The following is a 16277-nucleotide window of genomic DNA, read 5'->3' on the forward strand; positions in this document are numbered from 1 at the left end:
AGCAGTTAACCTTGCATTTAATTTGTTAGGATGGGTTTCTATTCCTTTGCAATATAGTTGTCTTTTATTCTTATTTTTTTAAGATTTATTTATTTAATTATGTATATGAGTGCCGTGCTTTCATACATATGAGAAGATGGAATCAGATTCTGTTACAGGTGGTTATGAACACCATGTCATTGCTGGGAATGAACTCTGGAAGAGCAGCCAGTACTCTTATCCATTGAGCCATCTCTCCAGCCTGTCTTTTATTCTTGAAGTACAGGTTAGGGGTTTGGGGATTAAGAGCTAAGTGATGCCGATCTCTATAAATGAAATTCACAATACTCCTCCATGGCCTTTCAAAACAAGTAGGTAATAACAGAACTGTTAGTGCTTAGGGGGCCTAAGAATGTAGATGGGTTTTGGGAGTAAGCGTTTGTGTCCATGTTGTTTTACCTTGTAGTTTACAGTGGAGCACTGTGTGCAGTGATGTGTGCACGGGGCTTCGGCTACTCTAAGAGGACTACTGTAGCTTTCTTTAGCACAATTGATACCATGATGTCCTTCTATCTCTCTCTTATTTTTTTTTAGATACACAACAGGGCATATTTGGGCATGTCCACCAAGTGAAGGGGATGACTATATCTTCCATTGCCACCCACCTGATCAAAAGATACCAAAGCCCAAGCGCCTACAAGAATGGTACAAAAAGATGCTTGACAAGGCTGTGTCAGAACGGATTGTTCATGACTACAAGGTCAGTTGGAACATGGAAGTATACCAGTCTTCCTTTTTTTTTTGTTTTTTTTTGTTCTGCCTTACAATGTGTAAATTGCTATAATTATGCTAATTCCTTAAAGTTTATTTTTAATACAAAAAATTTCAAAGTATGGAAGGCTTGGGTGTTAGGTGATGTACAGATGAGCAAGGTCTGCTAGTATTGCCTATAATCTATCTCACTTTGGAAAACGGAGACAGTAGGCTTCAGAGTTTTCAGACTGTCATGGGGAGATGGATCAGCAGTTAGAGCACTTGTTGCTCTTTCAGAAGATGCAGCAGATTCGATTACCAGACCCCACATGGTGGCTCACATCCCTCCATGTCACTCATTCCAGATGATGTGACTCCCTTTGATCAGCTCTGTGCTCACCAGGCACACACATGGTTCACATGTGTACATACAGGCTAAATGCTCAGACCTATAAAATAAATAAAGTAAATATAAATTTTAATAGTTAAATTGAGTTGGTCATGTTGATGCCTTTACGCCCAGCACTTGGGAGGCAGAGTTAGGCAAATCTCTGTGGGTTCAAAGCTATCCTGATCTACAAAGAGAGTTCTAGGACAGTCAGGGCTCTGTTACACAGAAAAACCCTGCCTTAAAACAAAGTTAAATCTGTCATGGGTAAGGCATGGTGGTACATGCCTTTATCAGCACTGGGTAGGCAGACACAGGTAGATCTCTGAGTTTGAGGCCAGACTCATCTATGTAGAGACTTGCGTGCCATCCTATGCTACATAGGTAGACCTTGTCTTGGAAGAAAAAAGCGGGCATGCTGATGATAACATGCTTTTAATTCCTGCACTCTGGAAACTTGAAGCAGATGGATCTTTCTGAGTTCTGAAGCCAACCTGCCTGCTCTACATAGTGAGCTCCAGGGCAACCAAGGGAGACCCTATTTAAAAGAAAGAAGGAAATGCGTTGTTAAAAATTAAACATTTTCTGAATGTTTTTCTTGCACATGTGCTCTAGAGGACATTTTCATTTTTGCCATAGGATTAAAGCTTTTATTTATTTATTTACTTATTTATTATTTATTTACTTTTAAAAAAAGGAAAGCTTAAATTTTTCTACCTGTATTTACTTGAAAATTTTTTTTACAGGATATTTTAAAACAAGCTACTGAAGATCGATTAACAAGTGCAAAGGAGTTACCCTACTTTGAAGGTGATTTCTGGCCCAACGTTCTGGAAGAAAGCATCAAGGAACTTGAACAGGAAGAAGAAGAGAGAAAACGGGAAGAGAACACCAGCAATGAGAGTACTGACGTAAGGGCTTTCTTTCTCTGCAGCGTCTGATGTCTGTTCCTTAATACAGAAAGGAGTTTACACTTTCAACTCAGCATAAAAGCCATTTAAATTCCAAGGTGTAATGCTTTTGTGGATACAGGGTTTCTCTGTGTGGCCTTGGCTGTCCTAGACTCACTTTGTAGACTAGGCTGGCCTTGAACTCACAGAGATCCACCTACCTCCACCTCCCTAACTGCTGGGATTACAGGCCTGTGCCACTGGCCCATTTCTAATGCATATATCTTAATCTGAGCGCTTAGGGCCACATAATTCAAGGACAACCTTGGCTGCATAGCTGGCAAACCCTATCTCAGGACTAAAAGAGTTACTTTGATTCTAAATATTGTTCTGGACCATGAATAATAAAAGCTCCTGGAAAACTGTACAAAAATAAACATCTAATAGGCCAAATTATAACTGCTATAGGCTTTGTGGACTTATTCTTTGCTATATTTTTCCAGAAGTGGTAGGGATCATACCTGCTGCCACCAAGCAGGTTCTCTGCCAATGAGAGGCTGTATCCCGTAGTCTTTCCGTGCTTTTAAAGCAACTTTTTAAAATGTAAAATAGACGTAAGATGCCGGGCATGCTGGCACATGCCTGTAATCCCAGCACTCGGGGAGACAGAGGCATGTAGAGCTCTGTGAGTTAAATAATGATGTTAATTCTGAATTATCAGGAGTAACTTCAATAGTTTCTCTATGCAAAACAACTCTTTTCTGCATATTGAGAGTTAGTAATTATATTAAAAGGTTCAGGAAAATCTAATAAGAATTGCATACAACTCTGATTTTTGAACTGAAGCATATGGGCTTTGAATTACTTTGCGTATTTCTTCTGACTATAACCAGCCATTCCCAACCCATTTTTATCAGTATAAAATATCGGTACTTCAGGAATTGACGTTCCTTTTAAAATATGTGAGAGAATCCAGTTAGTTCTTTTTGTATACTAAAGATGCTTGCCTTTAGGATATTTGTTTCATGTTGGCCCCCAAAAGTAACTCTGGTTGTTTTGGATTTTCTCTCTCTCTCTTTGCTCCTTTGAGTAGGTTCTTGTCCTAGCTCAGCTGTTAGCAGAATTCTTCTCTTAATCCAATTCCTGCCGTACTTGTCTCTGACCCCACTCCAGTCCAGTCCTACTCAGTTTCCTTTCTTCTCTGTCCCTGCTTTTCTCTCTCAGCCTCTGTTACCTTTTTTAATTCTCCCAGAAGTCCAAGAGACAACCAACACTGAAGGTCACAGGGCCAGGCACAGGAATAAATCACACTGCATAGGCACGGTAACATACGCCTTTTTATTTCAGCACTCAATAGGCAGAGGTAGGCAGATATATTTTGAGTTCCAAGGCCAGACTTATACATAGTGAAACTTTGTCCAAAAAGAAATAAAGAGCTTGGACAGATGGCTCTCTAGGTAAAGACACTCAGCCACCAAACCCTGAGTTCACTCCATGGACCCACAGTTGAAGCAGAGAGCTGGCTCCCATAAGTTGTCCTCTGACCTTCGCAAGTGTGTGCTCACGTGAGGCCTCTACATTAAGTTTAGTCTCCAACTCCAAAACAAAAGCAAAAGCTTTGAAGGCAAGTGTCCACTTAAAATCTCATGCATAGTCTCACTTGCTCCCAAAACGCTTCATCTTTGGTTAAACTTATGACTGAATAGGTTGTAAGTGGAAGAGAAAACCAAAGTTGGCTTGCTGGTATCCCTATTCCTTGCCTTGTTTGCCAACCATAGCACCATTCATTCTTCAGTCCTGTCCCAAATCTGGACACACAAGTCAACAGCTTCTCCAAACTGGCACTGTTTTTCTTTCTCTCTTCTCTCCTCTCTCTCTCTCTCTCTCTCTCTCTCTTTCTCTCTTTCTCTTTTTTCCTTTCTCTCCCCTCCCTCCCTCGCTCCCTCCCTTTCCCCTCCCCCCAAGATAAGGTTCCTCTGTGTAGCGCTGGCTGTCCTGGAATCTAAAAAGCAGGCTGTCCTCAAACTCAGAGATCCACCTATCTCTGCCTCCTGAGAGCTGGGTTTAAATTCGTGTGCCACCACTGTCCCACAAATTGGGGCTTTTCTAGATATAAAAAGTTTTCTAAGTTTTCATTTCCTTAATGAAGCTTGGGGTCTTTATCAGGAGGCAATGGGTAAGTACTTGAGCACTTGCTGTTTTTCCAGAGGAACCCAGGTCCATTCTGTTTCCTGTACTTACAACAGGGCCCCATACTGTCTGTAACTCCAGTTTTAGAGTCAAAGAGCCTCTGAGCACCTGCATACCAGTGGCATACATAGAGCTGCACATACACATATAAAAGAATAGTTTCTTGTGGGTTTAAAAAAAAAAAAAACATTAAAAAGTGTGGGTGATAAGCGGCTATCAAAAAAGAGAGTCATTGACCTTCAGTCTTATTTTCAGGTCTGTCTTAACAAACTAACATTTTCATTTCTCTTTTGTACTGCCTTATAGGTAACAAAAGGAGATAGCAAAAATGCTAAGAAGAAAAATAACAAGAAAACCAGCAAAAATAAGAGCAGCTTGAGTAGGGGCAATAAGAAGAAGCCTGGTATGCCCAATGTGTCCAATGACCTATCTCAGAAACTGTATGCCACCATGGAGAAGCATAAAGAGGTGAGAGTCAGCTAAAGGGTGTGGATGTCTCAACTGCCCACCCAGCCTGGTAGTATGTTGAAAACTCCAGTTTCTTAGAAATTGGGAGGAAAGAAATGGTTTGAGGGGTGACTGGGATGAGAAGATTATGTGTATAGAGTTAGGTTAACCCAAGACAGAAAATGTTTTAACTATGTGGCTGTTAAGAATTTACATGGTGTTGCATTGTGTCTTAAAACGTAAACATAGTTTGTCTAGTCCTTTTGATAAATTTTCTTGGTTTGGTGACTTTTTTAAGACAAAGTCTTACTGTCTAGCTGTGTATGGCCTTGAATTCACTGAGATCAACCTGCATCCATCTTCCTAGCTCTGGGGTTGATGGCATATGCCAACGTTTCTTCATGTTATGTAGAGCCCCAGTGTCATTCCAGTTTATAATGGTACTTCAGGGAAAGACATGAATGAAGATACTCAGTAAATTAGGCTTGAAGGAAATGACTCAGGAAACTGACTGAGAGAAAACATTTATACTCATAGTCCTATATTTAAACCCTCTTCTAAATTAAAATTGAATTACAGTGTTCCTCACATGCCTTTATTTTTTAATTTTACATGTATGGGTGCTTGCATGTATGTCTGAAGCACCACATGCTGGTAAGAAAGGAATAATCTGTTGTTTTTGAGTTTGTCCTATGTAGCTCAGTTTGGCCTCCAACTATGTAGCTGAGGGACAGTCTTGAGCTCCTGATCCTACCCTCCACATCCACATTACTATTTATCAGGCTACCATGCTGAGCTATATCTCCAGCCCATGTATTTTTTCTTATCACAGTTCAACTGTCTTCTCAGTTGTAAGCATACCAATTTCATTTTATTTATACAAACAGCCCTGGCTGTCCTGAGACTCATTTTGTTGACTAGTATAACCTCAAACTCACCGAGATCCACCTGTCTCTGCTTCCCAGGTGCTGGGATTGCAGGCATGAGCCATCACACCCATTTTCCTTTATATGCTCCTTCCTCTGTCTACTAACAGATTGATACGATCAAAGCTAATACTGTCCCTTCAGCTATGCCACTAGCAAGGAAGGTCCTGCACTCTATTGGATACGAATATCAGAATACATTTCTAATAGCCTTGCCCAGTTTGAGGGGAGAGTACTACTTGAAAGGCTAATGGTAAATTATTTGAGTTAATAATTTATTTTTTATTTTTATATACATTTTATGTTTGTCCTACATGTATGTCTGTATTAGTGAGTTGGAGCCACTGAACCTTGAGTTACAGACAGGTGTAAGATGCCATGTTGGGGCTGGGAATTGAATTGGGATCTTCTGGAAGAGCCTTCCCAACTACTGAGCAATCTCTCCACACACTGGGATTTGGGGTGTGTGTGTGTGTGTTTGTGTGTCTGTTACCTACATATATATGTAAGTGCACCACATGCACATCCAGTGTTCATTATTGAGTCCAGAAGGAGTTGGAACCCTTAGAAGTACAATAACAGATGTGAGCTGTCATATGGTTCCTGGGACTCCAAATCCTGGTCCTATGGATCTTAAGTCCTGAGCCATCTCTCCATCCCCTAATTTGACCTAAAATTGTGGATATATTCCATGACTTTGTCTGATCTTAGGAGCTAGATTGTCAGACTGCACAGGTGCATTACGAAGTCTGTGTCACCACACCTAGCCCTAGACTGTTCTTTTTTTGGAGTTTTACTGACAGGAAATAACAAAAGTTTCAGGGTTTTGGTTTGGTTTGGTTTGGTTGGTTGGAGTTTGTTTGTTTGTTTGTTTGTTTGTTTGTTTGTTTGTTTTTTGAGGTGGGATATGCTAGAACTTTGTTGACCAGGTTGGCCTCAAACTCAGAGCCTCCTTGTCTTTGTCCCCAAGTGCTGTGAGCCACTATAGCTGCCCTGAATTTTTGGGTTTTTATACTCAAGTCTCAAACAAGGATGGAGAAGGATTGTCAGCTAACTCATCCTGCTGTGTCCTCTGGTGCCTTTCTGTTGTACTGGCATTATAGTTGGAGAGTCACAATGAGCTTGTCTGTTGGCAGGTCTTCTTTGTAATCCGCCTCATCGCTTGTCCTGCTCCCAACTCCCTGCCTCCCATTGTTGATCCTGACCCTCTCATCCCTTGTGACCTGATGGATGGTAGAGATGCATTCCTTACCCTTGCAAGGGATAAGCACCTGGAATTCTCTTCGCTCCGAAGAGCCCAGTGGTCTACCATGTGCATGCTGGTGGAGCTGCATACACAGAGTCAAGATCGCTTTGTCTACACCTGCAATGAGTGCAAGCACCATGTGGAGACACGCTGGCATTGCACTGTGTGTGAGGTAGGTATCCCATTGTAGGAAGGGCAGAACAGGCCCCAGTGGGCCCCAGTGTCTGAATTGTGATGTAGATGTGTTACAAATAACTGCTTTTCTAGCCACCAAAATATATAAAATGCTTTTTGAATTGTTACAGTTTTGCAGAGTTGACCCATTTTGTGTTCATTCCTCTCTAGGATTATGACCTGTGTATCACATGTTATAACACTAAAAACCATGACCACAAAATGGAGAAATTAGGCCTTGGCTTGGATGATGAGAGCAACAACCAGCAAGCTGCAGCCACACAGAGCCCGGGAGACTCTCGTCGCCTGAGCATCCAGCGCTGCATCCAGTCTCTGGTGCATGCCTGCCAGTGCCGCAACGCCAACTGCTCCCTGCCTTCCTGCCAGAAGATGAAGAGGGTTGTGCAGCACACCAAAGGCTGCAAACGGAAAACTAATGGTGGATGCCCCATCTGCAAACAGCTTATTGCCCTCTGCTGCTACCACGCTAAGCACTGCCAGGAAAACAAGTGTCCGGTGCCATTCTGCCTCAACATAAAGCAAAAGCTCCGGCAGCAACAGCTGCAGCACCGGCTCCAACAGGCTCAGATGCTCCGCAGGAGGATGGCCAGCATGCAACGGACTGGTGTGGCAGGGCAGCAGCAGGGCCTGCCGTCTCCAACTCCTGCTACGCCCACCACCCCAACTGGCCAACAGCCAGCCACCCCACAGACACCCCAACCCCAACCCACCTCTCAGCCTCAACCCACTCCTCCCAACAACATGACACCCTATTTACCCAGGACTCAAACTACTGGCCCTGTGTCCCAGGGTAAGGCAGCAGGCCAAGTGACCCCACCAACCCCACCTCAGACTGCTCAGCCCCAACTTCCAGGGCCTCCACCTGCAGCAGTAGAAATGGCAATGCAGATTCAGAGGGCAGCAGAGACACAGCGCCAGATGGCCCATGTACAGATTTTCCAAAGGCCCATCCAGCACCAGATGCCCCAGATGGCACCCATGGCCCCTATGGGCATGAACCCACCTCCCATGGCCAGAGGTCCTGGTGGGCATTTGGAGCCAGGAATGGGTCCCACAGGAATGCAACAGCAGCCACCTTGGGCCCAAGGAGGAATGCCTCAGCCCCAACAGATGCAGTCAGGGATGCCAAGGCCAGCCATGATGTCCGTGGCTCAGCATGGTCAGCCCTTGAACATGGCTCCACAACCAGGATTGGGCCAAGTAGGTGTGAGCCCTCTCAAACCAGGCACTGTGTCTCAACAAGCCTTACAAAACCTTTTGCGGACTCTCAGGTCTCCCAGTTCTCCCTTACAGCAGCAACAGGTGCTTAGTATCCTTCACGCCAACCCCCAGCTGTTGGCTGCATTCATCAAGCAGCGGGCTGCCAAGTATGCCAACTCTAATCCACAACCTCTCCCAGGACAGCCTGGCATGCCGCAGGGACAGCCAGGGTTACAGCCACCTACCATGCCTGGTCAGCAAGGTGTCCACTCCAACCCAGCCTTGCAGAACATGAGTCCTATGCAGGCAGGTGTTCAGAGAGCTGGCTTGCCCCAGCAGCAGCCCCAACCGCAGCTTCAACCACCCATGGGAGGAATGAGTCCCCAAGCTCAGCAAATGAACATAAATCACAATGCCATGCCTTCACAGTTCCGAGACATCTTAAGACGTCAGATGATGCAGCAGCAGGGAGCAGGGCCAGGAATTGGCCCTGGAATGGCCAACCACAACCAGTTCCAGCAGCCCCAAGGAATTGGCTACCCACCCCAGCAGCAGCAACAACAGCAGCAGCAGCAGCAACAGCGGATGCAGCATCACATGCAGCAGATGCAGCAAGGAAATATGGGACAGATGGGCCAGCTTCCCCAGGCTTTGGGGGCTGAAGCAGGAGCCAGTCTTCAGGCTTATCAGCAGCGACTTCTTCAGCAACAGATGGGGTCTCCTGCTCAGCCTAACCCTATGAGTCCACAACAGCATATGCTCCCAAGTCAGGCACAGTCCCCACATCTACAAGGTCAGCCAATCCCTAATTCTCTATCCAATCAAGTGCGCTCTCCCCAGCCTGTCCCTTCTCCGCGACCACAGTCTCAGCCTCCCCATTCCAGCCCATCTCCGAGAATGCAGCCTCAGCCTTCTCCACACCATGTTTCTCCACAGACCAGTTCCCCACATCCTGGACTGGTAGCTGCCCAGGCTGCCAACCCCATGGAACAAGGGCATTTTGCCAGCCCAGACCAGAATTCAATGCTTTCACAGCTTGCTAGCAATCCAGGCATGGCAAACCTCCACGGTGCAAGCGCCACGGACCTCGGACTGAGCACCGATAGTGCAGACTTGAATTCAAACCTCTCACAGAGTACACTAGACATACACTAGAGACACCTTGTAGTATTTTGGGAGCAAAAAGAAAAAAAAAAAAAAAAAAGGAAAAAAAGAAAAAGAAAAAAAATATTTTCTCTTAACAAGACTTTTTGTACTGAAAAATTTTTTGAATCTTTCTAGCCTAAAAGACAATTTTCCTTGGAACATTTAAGAACTGTGCAGTAGCAGTTTGTGGTTTAAAGCAAACATGCCAGATGAACCTGAGGGATAAATAGATTACAAAGAATATATTTTTGTTATGGCTGGTTACCCCAGCCCTCTTTTTCCCCTTGTGTGTGTGGTTCAAGTGTGCACTGGGAGGCGACTGAGGTCTGAAGCCAACCATATGCTCCTGCCTTGCACCTCCAATAGGTTTTATTATTTTTTTTAAATTAATGAAAATATGTAATATTAATAGTTATTATTTACTGGTGCAGATGGTTGACATTTTTCCCTATTTTCCTCACTTTATGGAAGAATTAAAGAACATTTCTAAAACCAGAGGACAAAAGGGGTTAATGTTACATAAAATTACATTATATATATAAATATATATAAATATATTAAAATACCAATTTTTTTCTCTGGGTGCAAAGATGTTCATTCTTTTAAAAACATTTAAAAGAAAAAAAAACTTCCTCTTTCCACCCCTACAAGTCAACTTTTGTGCTCCAGAAAATTTTCTATTCCGTAAGTCTGAGTGTAAAACTTAAAAGTATTAAGATAATTTGTACATGTAGAGAAAAAAATGACTTTTTCAAAATATACAGGGGCAGCTGCCAAATTGATGTATTATAATATTGTGGTTTCTGTTTCTTGAGAGAATTTTTTTTGTTATTTTTACAGCTAACAAAGGAAAAAAAAATTAAAAAGAGGGTAAGAAATGACTCCAGTGGGGTGATTTTAACATGCAGATGTCTGAGGTTTCTTCGCTTGCTTTCTTCCTTACTCTGCCCCCACACACACATACACTTTCTGTAAAACTTGAAAATAGAAAGCAAAAACCCTCAATTGTTGTAAATCATGCAATTAAGGTTGATTACTTATAAATATGAACTTTGGATCACTGTATAGACTGTTAAATTTGATTTCTTATTACCTATTGTTAAATAAACTGTGTGAGACAGACAACTGGGCTTTGTTTCATTTCTTTAGTGCTCTTTGTCTTACAGAACGCCAGGTTAGACTTGGAGATGAGGCTGACAGAGTGCTTGCCTGACAAGTTCACTTGTCAGTCCCCAGCCAGACATAAATGCCATGGTGGGCGTAAAGCTGCAGTCCCAGAATCAGAAGGTAAAGACAGGAAGAGAAAGCTAAGTCGTCAGCTGTGTCGCTAAATGAAGGACAGCTAAGGTACAGAGGACCCAGTTTATTCAATCTCAACACAATTGCAAAAGAAAATCTTAGCAAGCCTGCTGTTTAGGGCAAGAGGAATAGGGAAGTATTGGTGTGCCTTCTGACTTTTACATGTAATAGATTACTACATCTTGATGAATTTTTCCAAAGTTCAGGTGTTAAGTGTGAGTGAAAGTGCTGTTAGCTACCAGATGTGGAAGCCACACAGGAAAAGCATCTTGCGCTACCTCTCAAAACAAGTTACTAGCCTTGAGAGGCAGAGAGATAGGCAGATCTCTTGATTTTGAGGCCTGCCTGGTTTAGTTCACAGATAAGCACAAGCAACATGGAGACCCTATCTCCGCAAACAAAACCTTTGCTTCAGGACTTTTCCTGTAAAGAAGGCCCTTTTAAAAATTACATTTACTTTGTTGTGTCTACATGACGTGCGTAAGTCAGAACAAGTTAGCCAGAGTCCTTCCCTGACAAGTCATTCATGCAGTTCTCAGGCCCATGGCCTGAGGGGTTTTTGTTGTTTAGTTTTGTTGCAGGCTCTCATGTAGTCCCAACTTAGTAGCAATCCTGCCCCTTCATTTTGAATACTTGGATTGCAGACATGTGACACTACTCATGACTCAGATTAGTTCTTCATACAACTTTGCAGTCCTGAAGTAGAAAAGCATTATCTTCAGATGGGTCTGAACACACTGGTATTCACCAGGGACAACCTTGCCTTAGATCAAGTCACCCAGCAGACAACTTGGTGGGGCAGGTCTAACCAAGAATAAGAACATGGTTCCCTGCCCTTTAGGAGCTGCCTGTTCGCTCATGTTGGCTCCCTCTGGTGGTGGTGGTGGGAGTCGCTGGACAGGACTAGGGTCACAGAGGCTAAGGCCAAGGGTTTGTCCCCACTATCACTGTCCGTCTCCCAACAGTCTCCTTGTGAGACCCTATCAAGAAGGCAGAGTCAGGCAGTGGTGGCACATGCCTTTATTCCCAGCATTTGGAAGGCAGAGGCAGGTGGATCTCTCAGACCAGTCTGGTCTAGAGTAAGCTCCAGGGTAGCCAACACTACACTTGAGAAACCTTGTCCTGAAAAAAACAAAAGCAGATCATGATGGTGTTCAGCACTTGGGAGAGAGGCAGATAAGTCTCTTGAGTTAGAAGCTGGCCTGGCACACACAGTGAAACCCTGTCTCAACCAAAGAGAGGAGTGGGAACAAAAGGATGTCTAGGGACACAAGAATAATGGCCAGCCTCCGCTACATAGAGAGGCCTTATCTGAAAAAAAGAAAGTATTCAGCCAACAAGATGGTCCCGTAAAGAGGCTGAATAACCTGAATTCAATCTCCAGTCCCATAAGGTGGCAAGAGAGAACTGCATTGCAGAAGTCATCCCCAACCTCTACTCATGCATACTTATGTACAAATAAATGTCAAAAGTTTTGTACAGGGCTGGAGAGATGGCTCAGCAGTTAAGAGCACTGGCTGCTCTTCAGAGGTCCTGAGTGCAATTCCTAGCATCCATGTGGTGGCTCACAACCATCTGTAATGAGATCTAATGCGGCCTTCTGTCATGCAGCCATATATGCAAATAGAGTAGTCCTACATATAAAATGCACAAATAAGCATATTTTTCAAAGTCTCAACTGAATTCCTAATTCATTTAAAGTTAGGTAAGGGCTCCTATCACAGGGGACCCAGCTCTACCTTTCCAACCATAAAACTGGAAAGTTTGGGCTTCTGTTTTCATGAAGTGAGGGGTGATATACATTAAGGCTAGAAAGATAATAAAAACAGGATGATGGATCTTCTGACCCTTTCAGATTTGATGGGAAAATGTCCTAAGCTACAGGACTTCCACCTCCAGGTCTGGGTTCTCTAGTGCCAGCTGTCTTCTTAAGTTTGCTCTGCTGTATCTTAGGTGTCTCAGACTAAGCGCACTTCTTTTGTTGTTGTTTTAGACAGTGTCTCGTGTAGCCCAGGCTGACCTTGAACCTATCCATCCTCCAGGTCAGGGGTTACAGGCTGGGTAAGCACCACCAGCTGAGCTACATTCCAGCTCCGTGTTTGCTGCTTACTGTGGAAGTATGTGTGTGGGTGCATTCAGGCACATACGTGCCACACTGCACATAGGGTGGTCAGAGTACAACTTTCAGGTTACAAGAATCAAACTCAGGTTGTCAGGCTTGTTCTGAAAGTGATTTGACCCATCTTTCCAGCCCTTTCTATTTTACCTTCTTTCAAAAAAGGGGGGGGGGGTGTTATTATTATTATGTTATTGTTAATGTTATTATGAGACCGGATTTCACTTTGTAGCCTTCCTGGTCTGGAACTTGTTATGTAAACCAGGCTAGAATTCATAGAGGTCCTCCTGCCTTCCCAGTGTTGGGACTAAAGACAAACATCACCGTATCCATCTTTTTCTTTATTCAGTATTATGCCTGCATCTATGCCTACATGCCAGCAGAGGGCACCAGACTCATTATAAATGGTTATGAGCCACCATGTGGTTGCTGGAAATTGAACTCAGGACCTTTGGAAGAACAGCCAGTGCTCTTTGACCTCTGAGCCATCTCTCCAGCACCATCTCTTTTTTTTTTTTTTTTTTAAGATTTATTTATTTATTATTTATAGAGTATTCTGCCTGCATGTGGGCCTGCATGTACGCCAGAAGAGGGCACCAGATCTCATTATAGATGGTTGTGAGCCTCCATGTGGTTGCTGAGAATAGAACTCAGGAGGTTTGGAAGAACAGCCAGTGCTCTTAATCTCTGAGCCGTCTCTCCAGCCCCCCATCTTTTTATTTGTGTGTGTGTAAAAGTGTTACCTGTGCCTGCCATGGCCACATAAGAGTACTAGAGCCTGTGAAGATGGAGTTACAGGTAGATGTGAGCTGTCTGATACGAAAACAACGGAACTTGGGTTCTCTGGAAGAGCAGCAGTTCCTCTTAGCCACTGAACCATCTCTCCAGACTCACGTCCCTACCACCTTTCCTTTTTCTTTGTTTTAAAAGGTTTTACACTGTAGCTCAGAATGGCCTGAAAATCACTCTGTAGCCCAGGCTGATCTCAAACTCAGACAGCCCTCCTGAGTGCGGACATAGGCAACAGTTACAACACCTGGCTGTGCTGCCTGAGTTCATGTTTTAATTGTGATGTCCTTTTGTTGTCTTGTAGCTTGGCAGAACTCACAGTTCCCTCTGTTTCCCACCCAAGCGCATTCATTCTTCCTGAAGTTTTGTTTTTGAGATAAGAACTCACAGTGCCAGGCTTGCCTCACCTGCCTGTACTCCCATTGACATAGTGAACTCAAAGACAGCCTGAGACACATGAAATCCTGGCTCAAAAAATATTTTTTTTTTTATTCTAGATCCCTCCCTCTTACCACCCACCTGATACTATTCTCACACTCTCTGCCTCCGCCCCGATCTGGATGGCCATCATCTTTCATCTGAATTACTGCAGGAAGTTCCTAATTGGCCTTCCTGCTGTTTCTCTTGACCTGCCTTCAGTTTGTTCTGCACGAAGCAGCCAGAGAGTGGTCTTTAGATTTGAATGGTCTTATGTAAGGTAGGCTGAAACACACAACACAGCAGGATAAACTCTGGCCCCTCATCCTCCTGCCTCTGCCTCCCCAGTGCTAGGATTACAGGTGGATGGCCCTATGCCCTGCTGTTTTTTTCCAGATAGGGTTTCTCTGCTTAACAGAGCCCTGGCTGTCTTGGACTCAGTTTGTAGACCAGGCTGGCCTCGAATCCAGAGATCTGCTTGCCTCTGCCTCCCAAGGTCTGAGTTCTGGGATCAAAGGCGTGTGCCACTGCAGCCGGCTGATAGCAATGATAGTGACCTTTTAGGAAGAAGGACTTTGCTTTGTGGACATTATATGCTATCCAGTTTGTATCCCTGGCTCTCACTTTGCAAGTCACCTCAAGCTCAGCGCCCAACAACAGAAGAGAAGCACCCAGCAAAGCTGTGAAGGCTGGGACAGGGTCACAGACCAAGTCACCCAATCTTAAAGAATTTATTTGAAATCCAAAGTGGAGGCAGAAGGGGTTTTAGTTTTGCTTTGACTATCGAATTTATTATTATTTTATGTGTGGATGTTTTGTCTGCATGTATGTCTGTTCCAGAAGGCAGTGCAACTGGGGAGACATATGAATGGTAGGAATCGAACTCTGATTCTTTGCAAGAACAGCGCTCTTAACTGATGAGCCCTAGAAGGATTGTTGTTTTGTTTTGTTTTGTTTTGTTTTTTATTATATAGGGTGTGTGTGTGACCATGAGTGTGGGTGCCTGCAGAGTCCAGCGGGTTTGGATTCCCTAGAGCTGGAGTCCCAGGTGGTTTTGATCAGCCCAACATGGATGCTGAGAAGGAAACCTGGTTCCTCTGCAAGAGCAGCCAGTGCTCTTAACTGATGAGCCATCTCTCCAGCCCAGTTGCTAGGACTTTGAGGCAAGAGAATGACCACATCACTTCCTTAGGGTTTAGAATGTAACTCACAGTTTGAACTCTTGCCTCGCTTGCCTGAGGTCCTGTATTATCTCCCCAGCACCAGAAAAATAAATAAATAAATAAATCTTTTGTGTGGATTAAAGGTGAAGATTCCGGGCTGGGATGATAGTTCAGTCAATAAAAGCCTTTCCATGTAAACTTGAAAACGTGCGATAGATCTGCACTCCCTTAAAAGCTGTGTACTTTTACCACAGTGCTGGGGAGATAGAGACAGACAGTCCCTGGGACTTTCTGGTCGGTCTCATCAACTGGTGAACTCTAGGCTCAGTGAGAGACACTGTCTCAAAACTGGACAAACTCCCAGGCCAACCAGGGCTACGCAATGAGTCTCTGCTCATACCTCACTGCCCAACTGCCGCCCCCGAAAGAAAAGCCTCACTAAAATCCAATGCTGTTTGCAAAAACTCAGCAACTGTTGAAATCGCAGAAAATGGGTGTCCGTGGCGTGCTCAGCCACACACGGGACAATCCACAACCCCCCAGGTCTCAGGAACCCTCAGAGGCGTTGGTGAACCTGACAGGACCACTGCACTCGTGACTACACCAGCACGGCGCGGGAAGAGGTTTGTGGGCTCCTACTACTAACTGAGGCGCTGCGGACAGCGGACGGACTTTGGGGGACAGTCAGTTTTCTTTAAGGCGTGGTCCTGGTAGAGGAAGCACACTCCAGGGGGTGGCTCAAGATCTAGGAATATGAAGGGAAGCTCAGTTTCTGCCCGAGTTGAAAGAGGGACGAGGTATTTCTGCGAGGCATTCCGGTACAGGGGCACCTTTACTTCCTACCTGGGTACCCGGGCGCGTCCATCCTAGGTGCTCCGGAGGGTTGAAAATTGCCTTACAGAGGACAGCGTGAGAAGCACCCTCCGGGAGATTGCCCCGTCACTAAGGCAACGCCCCTTCGCGTGCGCCCCACAGAAAACTACAACTCCCATAACCGCCCGGGCTCCCCACCGCCTCCTTAGCGGGGGCGGGGCGCGGGCGAGCGCGGAACCGGCTTTTCCTCTCTCCTGCGGTGTGATTGGTCCGCAGCCCAGGCGCGGTGGCCAATGAGCACGCTCTCGGAGTGCGGGGAG

General features: G+C 44.7%; 1 protein-coding gene across 1 annotated transcript in view; it reads left to right on the forward strand.

Annotated features, from left to right (window-relative positions):
* Nucleotides 1–10485, forward strand: part of Ep300 (E1A binding protein p300) — a 67882-nt gene extending 57397 nt beyond the window's left edge. Inside the window, exons 27-31 of the mRNA XM_055602956.1 lie at nt 574–739; nt 1867–2031; nt 4507–4668; nt 6710–6991; nt 7165–10485. Of these exons, the coding sequence (XP_055458931.1) occupies nt 574–739; nt 1867–2031; nt 4507–4668; nt 6710–6991; nt 7165–9369 (2980 nt within the window). The 3' untranslated portion in view covers nt 9370–10485. The remainder of the gene's footprint in view (nt 1–573; nt 740–1866; nt 2032–4506; nt 4669–6709; nt 6992–7164) is intronic.
* The last annotated feature ends 5792 nt before the right edge of the window (nt 10486–16277 follow it).

This window comes from Psammomys obesus, unplaced genomic scaffold, assembly GCF_907164565.1.
Source record: "Psammomys obesus unplaced genomic scaffold, mPsaObe1.curated_primary_1811, whole genome shotgun sequence".
NCBI lineage: Eukaryota > Metazoa > Chordata > Mammalia > Rodentia > Muridae > Psammomys > Psammomys obesus.